This window comes from Erpetoichthys calabaricus, chromosome 5 (assembly GCF_900747795.2).
Source record: "Erpetoichthys calabaricus chromosome 5, fErpCal1.3, whole genome shotgun sequence".
Taxonomy (NCBI): domain Eukaryota; kingdom Metazoa; phylum Chordata; class Cladistia; order Polypteriformes; family Polypteridae; genus Erpetoichthys; species Erpetoichthys calabaricus.
The window spans coordinates 202,013,820-202,030,470 of NC_041398.2; the positions used below are offsets into that span (position 1 = coordinate 202,013,820).

The window sequence follows — 16,651 nt, forward strand, 5'->3', positions numbered from 1 at the left end:
CGAATTCTGAGCGACAAGATACACCGAAAGAACCACCAAAAAAGAAAATAAAGACAGCTCAACCAAATCGCAAGTACAGCGAAGACTATTTGCAATGGGGGTTTTATTACATTGAAAGCGACACTCATCAGCAGCCTGTGTGCGTTATCTGCAATGAGGTACTGTTGAACCAGTGTATGAAGCCATCCTTACTTCAGCGACATTTTACAACTAAGCGCAAAGATCACAACAGAAAGCCGTTGTCGTTTTTTGTCAGGAGTAAAGACGAATTTTTGAAGCAGCAGACAGTGTTCAGAAAAACAACAAGTGTGCCTGACAAGTGTTTGCAGGCATCATATGCTCTGTCATTGCTAGTGGCAAAACAAAATAAACCCCATATTGTTGTTGAGAAACTTGTGCTTCCTTCGGCAATAGAAATCATATCAATCATGTTCGACGACAAAATGGCCAGCGTTTTGAAAAGTATCCCATGTTCTGATAACACCGTGCAGGAGAATTAAAGATATATCGGAGGATTTGATACAACAAGTGGTTGAGAAGATAATTGCAGCTAAGGAGTTTTCGATGCAGTTGGATGAAAGCACAGATATTTCAGGCGAAGCCCAGTTGGTCGTTTTTGTTCGTGTTCCAGATTCTGAAGATATTATCGAACATATTTTCCTTTGTCGACCTTTACCTGAGAGAACAACTGGTGAGGAAATTTTCAAACATATCAATGATTTCTTCCGCGAACATGATATTCTTTGGTTTTGGTGCGTTGCAATTTTTTCAGATGGAGCAGCAGCAATGACAGGAAGAACAGCTGGTTTCATTGCGAGAGCAAGGCAACAAAATAATTCGATAATTTCTTCTCATTGCATCCTGCATAGACATGCGCTGGCATCGAAGAGAATGAGTGAGATTTTGCACGAGACCTTGAATGATGCTGTAAAAATTATTAATTACATCAAGAGCCGCCCTTTGAACGCACGGTTGTTCTGTCAATTGTGCCAAGAAATAGGTTCTGACCATAAGATGTTGCTTTTCCATACAGAAGTTCGATGGGTTTCAAGAGGAAAAGTTCTGATGAGGATTTTTGAGCTCCGTGATGAGGTGTATCTCTTCCTGAAAGATTCATCATCCCTTGCAGAGAAGTTTAAAGATGTGTCATGGGTTTGCTGCCTTGGTTACCTTGCAGACATGTTTAAAAAATTAAACGAACTGAACGTGTCCCTCCAGGGATACGGACACAACATTTTTACAATGGAAGAGAAAGTTTCAGCTTTTCATAAGAAACTCTATTTCTGGATGAATCGGGTCGCAAATGGAAACTTAGAAATGTTTCCGATTCTCTCGGAATTTCTAGCAATGAGCACTGCCATCGATACAAGGGAAATACAGAAAGTTATTACCAACCATCTGAAGAAGCTCCATTCGGAATTCGTATCATATTTTCCATTCTTGATGTCAGGAAGCGACATTGGAAAGCGCTGGATTACATCGCCGTTTAATATGGAGAACATTATGAGTGCCGATCTTTCCATCCAGCAGCAAGAGATATTGATAGATATGACAGATAATCAGCATTTCCAAGAAATGTTCAAAGAAAAATCAGTGACAGAATTCCGGAGTCAAGTGAGGAAAGAGCATGATGAACTCGGTGCTAAGGCGATTACAGCTCTGCTACCCTTCGGGTCGATGTATCTATGCGAAAAGGCCTTTTCTTCCATGACAAGCATAAAGACGAAACCAAGAAATTGTTTGTATTTGGAATACGATCTGGTGGTCTCGGTAAGCACACTTTCTCCACGGATCCAGGACCTGATGGCAAAAAAAGCGCACGTTTCGCACTAAGCATGGCAGTAAGAGTGAGTAACCTTACAAGTGATAATGTATTTTGCATGTGAACAAAGTTATTAAAATTCTTCTCGTGAGCGAGAATCTGCCGTCAAATAACCGAGCATATGACTTTTCAGTCGTTTTACCTGTTTATACACCTCGCACTTTTTTAAAACGATTCTTTAATTAGTTTAATATCACTTTAACATCATAATTATAGTCATTATAGTGATTATAGTGACTTTTTCTTCAAAACAACACGGCCGTAAATTAACAATTCATTGACAGTGGTACTTCAGTTTACTGGTTCTCACGGAGTGGTACTTGTTCAAAAAAGTTTGAAAACCGTGGCGCTAGGGGATGCTGCAGGGAGACATGGGGACTTCTGTTTCCAATATAGCCCAAGTCATGGGGATGGAAGGACAGAAGTACTTCCGGGCTGAAGAAAATACAAGTCTCCACCTGACCCGGAAGTGCTGATGAATCACATGAGCGGAAGGACAGAAGCACTTCTGGGTCAAGGACTATAAAAGGACTGTGGGAGATCCCAGCAGTGAGCCGAGTTGGGAGGGTGTAGAACAGAGCTGCTGGGAGTGGAGGATTGATTAGTGCGTTGATTATTATTGTGATTATTGGAGTATTGTGGAGTGGAGGTGCTTTGTGCACATTGTTATTATAATAAAGTTAATTATTGGACATTTTACCTGGTGTCTCAACATGAGCGGAAGGACAGAAGCACTTCCGGGTCAAGGACTATATTAAGGACTATTAGAGACCCAGCAACAGAGTTGGAGTTGGGAGGGAGTGTTACGGAGTTCATATATATATATTCCATCTCTCAATTAAAATAATAGAAAATCTTCCTCTTCATAGGGGTGCGCCAAGTGAGCGGGACCCCCAAGATGAGCAGAAGATGTCTGGTGGAGAAGAGAGACAAGGCAGTGAGACAAAAGGACATCTGCTGTACAGGCTTTTAAATGTTCGAAGCGCTGCGTGAGATGCAGATCGCACGGCATGGCAGCAGCAGCAAGCCAGCAGCTTATCAAGCAAAGAGGAGGTACAAAAATAAACTATTTATTTCCCATTGTACCACCATTTAGGAGGGGGTTTCAAAGGAGTGACCGCACCTCCTTGGGGTGCGTTCATCCCCCCTCTTCACAATGCGAGCAGCAGAGACGCTGGGGGGGTGTTGGCAAGCAAAGTGAGCAGGGGGCGAAACCCCCTACTGTATGTATATATATATATATATATATATATATATATATATATATATATATATATGTGTGTACAGTAATCCCTCGCTACTTCGCGGTTCACTTTTCGCGGATTCACGACTTCGCGGATTTTATATGTAAGCATATCTAAATATATAACGCGGATTTTTCGGTGCTTTGCGGGTTTCTGCGGACAATGGGTCTTTTTACTTCTGGTATTTGCTTCCTCAGTTGGTTTGCCCAGTTGATTTCATACAAGAGATGCTATTGGCGGATGGCTGAGAAGGTACCCAATCACAGCACGCAGTTAAGTTCCTGTGTGCTGCTGATTGGCTCAGCGACGGAGTGCTGCATTAACCAGGAAGTCTCATCTCACTCATTCAGCATTAACTTGCTCTTGCTACTGCATTCAGGGGATTATCACCTTCATTGTCATCATTTTTACTGTGCAGCATATTCATAACCATCATCACGTCATATATAGCTACGTGTACTTCGCTATACAGTAAGTGTAAACTTATCTACTGATTTCATATTGCTTAGTAAAGGGTGGGTTGTAAACAATACATGGAGGGTTTAAAAACGTCTAAATACACGTTAAATAATTAAATAAATATGGTGTCCCTACTTCGCGGAAATTCAGTTATCACGGTCGGCCTTGGAACCTATCTCCCGCGATAAGTGAGGGATTACTGTATATATATATATATATATATATATATATATATATATATATATATATATATATATATATATATATATATATATGTGTGTGTGTGTGAGTGTGTGTGTGTATATATATATATATATATATATATATATATATCTGTGTGTGTATATACTGTATATATATATATATATATATATATATATATATATATATATATATATATATATATATATATATATATATATTAATATATATATATATACATATATGTGTGTGTGTATACTAGTAATATTTGTTCTGTGATTGTTGTATAGTTGCCTGGAGGAGAGTGAGAGAGAGAGGGAGAGAGAGCCTGGAGTTCATTTTCTGGTAGCAACATACATTAATCTTGATAGCAGTGACTACAGTGATTTTTCCAAGGTGAAAAGGTTATACAAATGTGGTCAAGTTCATGCTGAAGGAGAGAGAGACAACAATTTACACCTGGGTTCCAACATTCAAAGCTGTTGTTTGTGTTAATAAATCATTATCTGATGCAATAAAACCAAAGAAAAATAATATCAATTACATTTTCTGAGTAGCATGTTAAAGTTACGACTACATTAGCACTTGCTGTGCAGCTGTTTAGAAAACGTCAAGTAAAGACCTGAGCGTGACACACACACTGATGAAATAATTAAAGATTTAAAAACACCACGCCAATAGGTGCCACTCGCTGCGCTTCCAGTGTTAAATAAGGAGGATTCCATGACATCATGTGCATGCTACTATGCTGATATCTTGTAATGCCTAGAAATAAAAAAACTTACTAACCCAAATTCTTGGTAAAGAGTACAAAAAAGTACTAACCACTGCCAGATCCTGACATATTAGATTTACAGGTAACTCAGAAGGCAGTCCTGTCCTAAGCAGGGTAATATAAATTATAACTTCCTTTATAGAGAACTAGAGTTGATTAACAAACTAATCATCTATGCAGGATCCAAATTTCTCTAGGACATAACAAAAATGTTTAAGCAGAAGATAGAGGAGTAAGTAAAAGTAATACCAGTTAACAAGAGGAAACTGTTCACTTTTGAATTTATGTGGTGTAAATTTAATGTCACCCTTATACAATGTAAGGTAAAATTAGGCATCTGTGAACTACATGCTAGAAACTAGCAGGAAAGGATCTGCGTCATAGCTTTTGACATCAATTCTAAGCTGTCAACAAATTTAAAAGTCACTTTACAAACAAATATTAAAAGTAGTAATACAGATTGTACAATTTAATTGAGCCTATAGTAACTAGGATTAGTCCAATCACATTTTTTATAGAATGGGACATTTGCAAGCATCTAGTCATTGGGCAGTGATTTCTGAACTGTATGCATTTTAGAGTTTATATATGCTATCACTGACTCCTTTTAATACTCTCTCCAGTCTTTTCTATTTATTTCATTTCTAATTTTTAAATTCTATTCACACTTCATTATCTGCTGTTGCCTAATCACTAAGCACATCCTTTAACAGTTTATGTAGCTACTGAAAGGTTATCAGCTTCTTTATATACTGCTCAAAAAAACTAAAGGAGCACTTTTTAATCAGAGTATAGCATCAAGTCAATGAAATTTCTGGGCTATTGATCTGGTCAGTTAAGTAGCAGTTGGGGTTGTTAATCAGTTTCAGCTGCTGGTGTTAATGAAATTAAAAACAGGTTCACTAGAGAGGCAACAATGAGATCACTCCCAAAACAGGAATGGTTTAACAGGCGGAGGCCACTGACATTTTTCCCTCCTCATCTTTTCTGACTATTTTTTTACTAGTTTTGCATTTGGCTAAGGTCAGTGTCACTACTGGTAGCATGAGGCGGTACCTGGACCCTACAGAGGTTGCACAGATAGTCCAAATTCTCCAGTATGGCACATCAATACGTTCCATTGCCAGAAGGTTTGCTGTGTCTCCCAGCACAGTCTCAAGGGTATGGAGGAGATTCCAGGAGACAGGCAGTTACTCTAGGAGAGCTGGACTGGGCTGTAGATGGTCCTTAACCCATCCGCAGGACCGGTAACTGCTCCTTTGGGCAAGAAGGAACAATATGAGCACTGCCAGAGCCCTACAAAATGACCTCCAACAGGCCACTGATGAGAATGTCTCTGACCAAACAATCAGAAACAGACTTCATGAGGTGGGCCCCGTGCTCACTGCCCAGCACTGTGGAGCTCAATTGGCATTTGCCATAGAATACCAGAATTGGCAGGTCCACCACTGGCGCCCTGTGCTTTTCACAGATGAGAGCAGGTTCACCCTAAGCACATGTGAAAGACGTGAAAGGGTCTGGAAAAGCCGTGGAGAATGTTATGCTGACTGTAACATCGTTTAGCATGACCAATTTGGTGGTAGGTCAGTGATGGCCTGGTGAGGCATATCCAAAGAGGGATGCACAGACCTCTATAGGCTAGACAACGGCACCTTGACTGCCATTAAGTACCGGGAAGAAATCCTTGGACCCATTGTCAGACCCTATGCTGGTGCAGTGGGTCCTGGGTTCCTCCTGGTGCACAACAATGCCTGGCCTCATGTGGCGAGAGTATGCAAGCAACTCCTGGAGGATGAAGGAATTGATACCATTGACTGTCCCCATGCTCGCCTGACCTAAATCCAATAGAACACCTCTAGGACATTATGTTTCGGCCCATCCAATGCCACCACGTTGCACCTCAGACTGTCCAGGAGCTCAGTGATGCCCTGGTCCAGATCTGGAAGGACACCATCCATCGTCAAATTAGGTGCATGCCCCAACGTTGTCAGGCATACGTTTCATTTATAAAATGAAGAAGCAATCAAAAATAGTACAGACAAGGCAAGAAAAACAAGAATTTTTTTTGTGTGTGTGTAAAGGGCAAAACCTAAAGTAAGCAAACCAGGTGCTCGGTGATTATTGTGAGCAAAGAATTAACCAGTAGATGATCAAAGAGCCAAAAGACAAAGTCAGAAAAAACCTGGAGGTAAAAATAAAAAAGATAGAAAGTCAAAATGAAAAGAAACAATGGTCAATGACAACAATGTTGATCAAGAGATAGAACCAAAATCAAGGCCATAGAAAGCTAACACTATGGCCTACTTGGAAATTAAGCTAACGCTAAGCATTTCTTTGTTCGGAGTATTCACTGCAGGCATGTGCCACCATATTATACAGGAAATACAGGTGATGTCACTAGTTCGACCTGTCACAATAACATTAATGGTAAAGAGACAATGCGCCAACAAGTAAATTAAACAAAAAAAGATAGTAAAAAAAATGAAACTGAAAGTTAATACTAAAATAAATCTAGTTCAAAAACTCAATACTGAAGTTTCAGTACAATATGAAGCATCTCGTTTTGGACATCTAGGGCAGTCCCCCATATTGATTATCAGGGGGTTCTGCAACCTTAATAATAATAATAATACATTTTATTTATATAGCGCCTTTCCCATTCTTAAAGGCACTTACAGAATGTAATAAAGAACGGCAGAATATACAGTATATAGCATTGTACAAACCAGATAAATAAATAAAGAAGATTAAGACAGTAAATTCTGAAAAAAAACAGACAACATAATTGATGGTCTAGCACACACATACAGGTTACATTGGCAATAAAGAAAGGTAATAAAGTCAAATAGAGCTAAAAGCCTTCCTGAACAGATGAGTTTTGAGTTGTTTTTTAAAAGAATTCATGAAGTCAGCTGACCTGATTAATTTTGGTAGGTCATTCCAGAGTCTGGGCGCTATACAGCTGAAGGCCCTGTCACCCATAGACTGTAGATTAGTGAGGGGCACAACAAGATTACCAGAATCAGAGGACCTTAGTGGGCGGGCAGGCACATAGTGATGGAGGAGGTCACTGATGTAGTTTGGTGCAAGGTTATTTAAAGCTTTGTAGGTTATTAGTAGGATTTTATATTCGATTCTGTAGGACACAGGGAGCCAGTGAAGACGGAGCAGGATGGGTGTGATGTACTCGCTGCTGCTGGTTCGAGTAAGGACTCTTGCAGCTGAGTTTTGAATAAGCTGGAGCTGTGATATAAGATTAGAAGGGGCACCTGCCAGTAGGGAATTACAATAATCGATGCGGGATGTGATAAAAGCATGGACAAGTTTCTCAGCATTAGAGAAGGAGAGGAAGGAGCGAACACGGGATATGTTACGGAGGTGAAAGTAAGAAAGTTTCTTAATGTGATTTATGTGGGCGGAATAAGTGAGGGAGGAATCAAAAATGACACCAAAATTTTTTACAGTAGAGGCAGGTCTGATGAGATCACTGCCAAGATGGACTGGGAAGGAGCTCATTTTATTAAGTTGCATTTTAGTCCCAATTTGCAGGAGTTCAATTTTATTGCAATTTAATTTTAAAGAGTTCTGCTCCATCCAGGTTTTAATTTCACTAAGGCAGGTTGTGAGCTGAGAAAGCTCTGATGAAGTTCCACTTTTAACATTGAAGTAGAGCTGAGTATCATCTGCATAAAAATGATAACCCAATCCATAACTATGGATAATATGGCCAAGGGGAAGCATATAAATACAGAAAAGCAGAGGACCAAGGACAGAGCCCTGAGGGACTCCTTGTGTGACTGGCACGGAGTTGGATCTGCTGTTGCAAAGACTAACAAACTCTTGCCTATCAGTCAGATAGGACTTGAACCACTGGAGGGCAGTGCCAGAGATACCCACATAGAGTGTTCATGTCTTAGTTTTCTTTGTTGTCTGAGGGCTGCATTGTTTTGGTATCATTGTTTCGTTTGTTTGGGTAAAACATCTTAATACTTTTCAATTAAGATTTTAAACATATATTTTAAGCAATTGCACTACACCCTTTATAACTGCTGATCTATACTAATAAAGGGCAAAGCCCTTACTGACTCACTCATCACTAATTCTCCAACTTCTCGTGTAGGTAGAAGGCTGAAATTTGGCAGGCTCATTCCTTACAGCTTACTTACAAAAGTTAAGCAGGTTTCATTTCAAAATTCTACGCGTAACGGTCATAATGGTCGACAACTTCTGCCATGTTAAACTTTCTTATTTATGGCCCCATCTTCACGAAATTTGGTACGCGGGTTCCCAACGCTAATTGAATCCTACTTACGTACATATATACGTCCATAGCCTGCAGCTCGGTCACCATGTGAGGCGGCGTTGGGTCCCCCATCCCCACGCCTCCCACGTAGTTGGCTGCCTGCCTATATAAGGCCGTCCGTCTCTCCGGTCTCTTCATTCCCTTCCTTGCTTCGCCACAGTATTCACGCCTCCCTGCTGATAACTGCAGCCTTTTTATTTAATCCACGGTTTCTCCGCTGTTTTATTGTTCATTTATTACGGTTATAGTTATTGTGTAGGTATTTTAGACTTAGTTTACATTGTTCAGGTACCCATTTCCTTTATCGCTCCAACCGTACCCCCATTAACATGTCTATTGAGGTGATCACCATCGATCAAAGAACTGTCACTTACCGAGTGGTTTCCATGCCCGGAGATGGCGACTGCCTTTTCCATTCTCTGTGTTACATATTGCACAGCCATATCAGGCTCACTCTTGATATCCGGAGGAACATTGTGTCTTATGTATTGAATGACTGGGACAGGTTCAAGATGTGGACTGATGACGGTACAGGAGATAATTATACTACACAGGAGCACTATAAGAGTGAAATGCTTAAGCCCTTCACCTATGGTTCTGCATGTGAGTTGATGGCTGCCGCTGAATTGTTCGGTTGTCGCTTTCAAGTGTACCGAAATGGCCAAATATTTTACACCTTTGGACAACCGCCAATGCCTCTTAAACATCTTAGATTCACAGGTGACAATTTGAGTAGTGGACATTTTCATGTTTATGAATGTTTAAACTCTCAGAAGCTGGATGCGAAGTTATCGATGAAACCCATTTGAATTCAAATGCCTCCAATTTCCAGTAAGGCTGTGCTTCGCAATGACAATTAATAAGTCTCAGGGACAGACCCTACAAAAGGTTGGCATTGATTTGAGCCAAGATTGCTTTTCACATGGCCAACTATACATTGCATGCTCAAGAGTATGCTCAGCGCACAGCTTGGTCATATTACAACCGGAGGGCCGAACTGACAACGTGGTATACAAAGAGATCCTTAACAAATAATTATTGATTCATTTTCCCTCAGTTTAAAAAGGTTTACTTTTCTTCTAAATAAAAATTTTAAAGCAGTACTTTGCCACTGCGAAGCGCGGGTATTTTGCTATTATACAATAAACACTTGTTATGAATGGGTTGATTATTAAGATTTTTTTGCATGTTTTTCTCATTTTTTTACAAGATGTAGTACTCATTTTGGATATTATTTAGTCTTGGAATCTTAATCTGATGTTAGTGTTTTGAATTAAAGCTTAGTTTTGTTTTTGTTATTTATTTTTGGCTGTTTTCACTGCCATTTTGTTTATTGACAATCACCATCATGTCATCTTCTCAAGGTCAGCTTCCTGAGTGTTAGATGTGTGTCCTCAGAGTTCATGACCTCGGGTTAAAAGGTCATCTTTGGAAGCACCTCCTTATCCAAGTTTGATATAGAACCCTTTTGATGAACATCCTTTTCCTAAATTATTTTCAAAATCTTTTCTGATTTCAACTCATGCCTGTAATTTTAACCTTGATTTTTGATTCTCATTTTGGTTTTGGTGATAGTGCAGTAGATCACATGGCTTCTGACATTTTGATTACTTTTCAACTAGACTTTTTACCCCAGTTCTCACCAGAAACTTCTTTACTAGTTTGCTAGCATAACACTTTTGGATTACCTGTTATAAATACTACAATAAAATCTCTGCACACAAGAAAAATTCTTAGACTGGAGACTACCAAATATTGTTGTATGAGTAGGGATATCTGGCAGATCCATGTATTTACAGGCCAGTACATTTAATGTAAATAACAGGTAAATTAATGAAGGAATTATTAAGGAAAAGAACATGTCTAGAACAGGAGTATTAGCAAATACGCAACCTGTGTTCAGATGATGATAGTCTTCTTTCACTTATATCCCAGAATTATATGAGGAATCAAGAAAAGCATACAATAAGATGGTATGTATGAGATTATTTATCTTGATTTTCAGAAGGCTTTTGAGAAGGTACCACATGAAAGATTAGTGATCAAACTAAAAGAAGTTGGAATTCAGAACACGAGCTGGAGTCTCTTCTGTTTGTCGCTTTTCTTAAATAATGGTTTCAAAGTTATAACATGCCCAACAAGATAATACTATTTAAGACTTCATAACATGGTAGATGCATGCACTTAAATGGTGGATGACTCTGCCAGATGCTGAGCAAAAACGTCAATGGATTCCCTTTTGCCCTTACAGTAAGTGACCTATAAATACTGTTCATTAAATACAAGCAGCATTCTGGGTCTTTCATGACATTTCTCTCTTCAACCTGGCAGGTGTCTTCTACACTCTTTATAAAAGCTTTAACACCAAGCTGGTGTACTATTGCTCACTGCCTATAGCCTTCTTGGTAGAAGCCTGGGGAGGACAGTTGGATAAATTCCAATAGGATAGGACTTTGATGTTAAACCATTGTGATAGACAGGCAGTAGCAGTGAGGTTTGCTAGCTACCCCTTTTAATCATCTTCATCTTGAAATGTAATTTACTTTATAATAATTATTAATTAAACAACACAATTGCTATCAGCAGCCTTCTCCTCCCTGCTTCTATCTGCAGTTCAAAAATTCCAAATTAGTTATCTCATTGATTTTGTGCTTGACCTACAACTGTGTATTGTTTTGTGCCTTGCCTTTGGATGCTTATATAAGATATTTTCTTATTGCATACAATATTTGTCTTAGAGTCTAGTATAAGCTAACATTCTTTCATAATGTATAAGCACAATATATTTGTAAATATAGCAAAATCCATCCATCCATCCATTGTCTCCCGCTTATCCGAGGTCGGGTCGCGGGGGCAGCAGCTTGAGCAGAGATGCCCAGACTTCCCTCTCCCCGGCCACTTCTTCTAGCTCTTCCGGGAGAATCCCAAGGCGTTCCCAGGCCAGTCGAGAGACATAGTCCCTCCAGCGTGTCCTGGGTCTTCCCCGGGGCCTCCTCCCGGTTGGACGTGCCCGGAACACCTCACCAGGGAGGCGTCCAGGAGGCATCCTGATCAGATGCCCGAGCCACCTCATCTGACTCCTCTCGATGCGGAGGAGCAGCGGCTCTACTCTGAGCCCCTCCCGGATGACTGAGCTTCTCACCCTATCTTTAAGGGAAAGCCCAGACACCCTGCGGAGGAAACTCATTTCAGCCGCTTGTATTCGCGATCTCGTTCTTTCGGTCACTACCCATAGCTCATGACCATAGGTGAGGGTAGGAACATAGATCGACTGGTAAATTGAGAGCTTCGCCTTGCGGCTCAGCTCCTTTTTCACCACGACAGACCGATGCAATGCCCGCATTACTGCGGAAGCCGCACCGATCCACCTGTCGATCTCACGCTCCATTCTTCCCTCACTCGTGAACAAGACCCCGAGATACTTGAACTCCTCCACTTGGGGCAGGATCTCGCTACCAACCCTGAGAGGGCACTCCACCCTTTTCCGGCTGAGGACCATGGTCTCGGATTTGGAGGTGCTGATTCTCATCCCAGCCGCTTCACACTCGGCTGCGAACCGATCCAGAGAGAGCTGAAGATCACGGCCTGATGAAGCAAACAGGACAACATCATCTGCAAAAAGCAGTGACCCAATCCTGAGCCCACCAAACCGGACCCCCTCAACACCCTGGCTGCGCCTAGAAATTCTGTCCATAAAAGTTATGAACAGAATCGGTGACAAAGGGCAGCCCTGGCGGAGTCCAACTCTCACTGGAAACGGGTTCGACTTACTGCCGGCAATGCGGACCAAGCTCTGGCACCGATCGTACAGGGACTGAACAGCCCTTATCAGGGGGGCCGGTACCCCATACTCTCGGAGTACCCCCCACAGGATTCCCCGAGGGACACGGTCGAATGCCTTTTCTAAGTCCACAAAACACATGTAGACTGGTTGGGCAAACTCCCATGCACCCTCCAGGACCCTGCTAAGGGTATAGAGCTGGTCCACTGTTCCGCGACCAGGACGAAAACCACACTGTTCCTCCTGAATCCGAGGCTCGACTATCCGACGGACCCTCCTCTCCAGGACCCCTGAATAGACTTTTCCAGGGAGGCTGAGGAGTGTGATCCCTCTGTAGTTGGAACACACCCTCCGATCCCAAATATCCAATGTATTTCTTTAATGTTACTTAAAGCATAAATCACCCTAATATGCTAATCAATTATTATAGTACTCTAGAGTATGCTATTATTTTTTCTTTATATATAAAATCAAATCAATGTTAATAGCAGGTTAAGCTAAATTGAATATGGAAAGCCTAAGAGTTCTTATTTTTATCTTTTTGGTTGTGTCATGAAAAGCAGATTAATTTCCTAGAAATGTTAACCATGAAACTCCTATTTCGTGACTTGCTTCTCATCATCAACTGTGGCAGATGGTCTGACGAGTCATTCATATCTCTTTATGATGGAGCAGTAGTGGATAGAAGATACAGTATGAATGATGCTGGCTAAGTAAATAACAGCTATCTCCACATTTAAATGTGGAACACTATTAACTGAAGATAATCTTAAAATACATGTTTGATAGGTAGTTAGGAGGTAAAGGTCATATTAAATATCTACCTTTATGTTATGAAATGCATCATCAAGTATGCTTTCGGACTGTGACAATGCCAGTGATGATGAGATATGTTAATGTTTAGCTACTGTAAGAAAGCTACACCTTTATCAAGGATAATGTTTTATGATGGAGAGGACAAGTCACCTGAGAAAATCTGCCAAATATCATTTAATTCACCAATACATATTCACTATGTATTTTAAACAAAACAATTTTCAGGTAGCTGTTTTGTGATGTTTCTTTCTTTATACATCTTTATCTTGAGGAATATTGCAGATGTGAATCATCCTTCAATATGCCCAAGGCAATATGAATTATCTCTGCATTTTGTGTGTATTGAAAAGAGCACATAATAACAAAAAATCAATTTGGCTGAGATTAACTCAAACTCAAAACAAAATATCAAAATGTAACATTATTTTACAAAATGCTTGGGCTTTAATGGGTAGGCTCTGTATACATTACACTCTAAGAAGCAGATCAGACTATTTAACCCTTTTACTTTTCTTTTAATTTGCCTTCCAAACATATTTGATAGAAAACCACCTGGTAATGCAGATTTGTGTGATGCATATCTATAATCTGTACTTTGCTTGTTACCATTATGGAAAGTCACATTAAGAATGTGCAGCAGCTTCAAAATGTGACTCAGGTTTAGACAATTTTTGAAAACTCTAATATTAGTGTTTCCAGTATATGACTCAATATATAAATCCAGATTAAAGTTTTAATGCATAATTTTTAAAAAATGGATTACCACTGCTCCTGAAACAGTAAGAACACACAAAACAAAAAAATGAATATAAGGTATGATGCATCCCATCAGTAAACTGCCAACCGATTATATAATTAATACTCAACAACTGTTGTTGATAAGACAATTACATTTTAAATCACCGAAAAACAAGAGGCCTGTTAAATTATAAAAAAGGTTCTGGAAGTTATATGCACATTCAAAGACAATATATGTTAACTAATAAAATGCTTCAGAATTGTGTAAAAATGAACCAAAATCCCCAAAGGAAATTCACATGATCAAGGCGAGAATGTCTCCAAGAACAGCATCTCCACACAAATGTTCCTCTAACCCTTACTATAAAACTTCAGATTACAGTCATTTATTGATGTTTCATCTGCCACCTGGTGACCAAATGATGGAAAATCATACAATAAAAATCCCTACATAAAAAAGGTAAAGAGGACTTGGATATTTTTAAAGCTAAATATATTATAATCCAAAAAGTAATGCAGCTAGTTTAAGTGGTGTAAATATTTCCAAGTGAAGGGTGTCAGAGCGTTTAGATCAGGAGCAGGCACCGTGTAGTGTGAATGTTGTGATGTCTCTCTTGTGTGCGTGCCTTTGTTTATGTAGAAAATCAGAGGGGAGGTAGAAAAAATCAAAAATATCAAAGACACATTTGATAAGAGGTTAAATGCCTATTCATCTTCATTATTATTTGTATTTTGTGGCAGACAACAGAGCATTCACACATGGGGTTGATTCTTATTTTTAGGCATCCAAATTCTATTCATTCCATATAGGGTATAAAAACTACCTAAACTTTAGTATTTTAATAAGCAAATGTAACTTAGCAGACATGGTCTTTCACAGGGTTAAAACCTAATTCTTTCCTGTTTTCTATTGGCCTTTTGCTACTGTGCCTTTAAGAAATAAATAATTAAATATATAAATAAAAGAGTCCCTGAGATGCCGAGCTCCTCTGAGCTGACAGCCTCTCTTCTGCTCTCTTTAGATGGAGAATCTGGCTTTGTTTCTTGTTATACATTTCTCAACATCTGCACTAATAATGCTTTCGGACTACATCTCAGTCTAGATATGCAGTGTATAAATTTGAGTCAGATTATCCAATTGAGAGAAAAACAGACAAATTAAAAAAAAGCATCACTTACTGACTAGGTATATTTGAGTTCAGCAGGCATCTCATTCACTGATTCACTATTTAAATTTAAACTGCACATTTATCATTTATTTTTTATTTTGCTTTTTTTGTGAGGCATAATGTGAAGACATTTGGATCAAGCTGAAACCTAAACTGGATTTTGCTTCTGAAAGAAGATATAGTCCAATGTAAGAAAAGATTGTGAGCTCTCAGCAGAGTGCTCCCTTTAATAAATTCTTACTCCTTTCACTTTGAAAGCTTTCAATTTTTAAAGCACCTCTGGAATGAAGAATTATTCAATAAGTGGATTTTATTTCTTTTTTCTGAATGGCCACCCGGTGGTACTTTGCGATTAAAGGTAAATTTGAAACCCAATTGTTACTACACAACAGGACAATGATTGTGACAAGGCAAGTTCCTGAAGAAACTGGACTTTTAAAAAGAAGCTTGCTTTGCTTTTTTTCTTTCATTCTCTGCTTTTTGGACTCAATAGCTCAGCAGTTTTCCTAGTGGCCTGCCTTCTCAATTGTTGTGCTGTATATGTTTAACTTTGATCACCACTACTGCATAGTAAGTAAAAGGGAGAGTTTGCACTTTGTGGATTCATCTCATTCCATCATCATGCCTGCAAACGAGACAAAGCTGCTGAACTGTCAGAGTGGAAGTGATGCGAGCCTTCCTCTAGAGGGACCAGGAGCTCTCCCAATGTGTAACAGCTCACTTCTTGACTCAGAGCAAAGCCCCCCTCTCTTAGTGGATGCTTGGCTAGTTCCACTCTTCTTTGCTCTAATCATGCTGATCGGGCTAGTGGGCAACTCCTTGGTGATATATGTGATTACAAAACACAAGCAGATGAGAACCGTCACCAACTTTTATATAGGTAAGAGACTCCAGATTAAGGCTTCATCAAAGGAACAGTGAGTCTAACTTAATATGCATATGTACTGTAACAGAAGGGCATTATTTTACCAAGGTGTTATTAACCAGCTTATTCTGTGGTGTATGTTCTATTGTCTTTTGTCTATTTTTTGTCTTTTGCAAGTTAAGACATTGTTTTATTTTATATAAAAACATTACTTACATTGTATAATACAATGTAATTGTACAATAGCCTAATGCATTAAAGAACTAAATCAGTCACTATTAAAAATAAAATGCAGGAAGTGATTACATAAATTAACTGAGACACATCTTTTATAAGATGGACTGCACTTTTTATAGGTGACAAGAAATGTTCAGTCAGTAAAGACAGCCTAATGTCATATCACTGAGAGTTCATTTAAGCAGCCTCTATATGTCTAGCTTTTTATGTGCAGTGTAAACAGGTCTTTACTTTGAACAAA

At 39.4% G+C, this 16,651-nt stretch overlaps 1 protein-coding gene across 1 annotated transcript in view; it reads left to right on the plus strand.

The window, feature by feature from the left end:
• The first annotated feature begins 15,159 nt into the window (after nt 1-15,159).
• The window catches only part of LOC114652696 (G-protein coupled receptor 54-like), a 70,505-nt gene continuing 69,013 nt past the window's right edge, over nt 15,160-16,651 (plus strand). Inside the window, exon 1 of the mRNA XM_028803025.2 lies at nt 15,160-16,188. Coding sequence (XP_028658858.2) covers nt 15,849-16,188 — 340 coding nt within the window. The 5' untranslated portion in view covers nt 15,160-15,848. The remainder of the gene's footprint in view (nt 16,189-16,651) is intronic.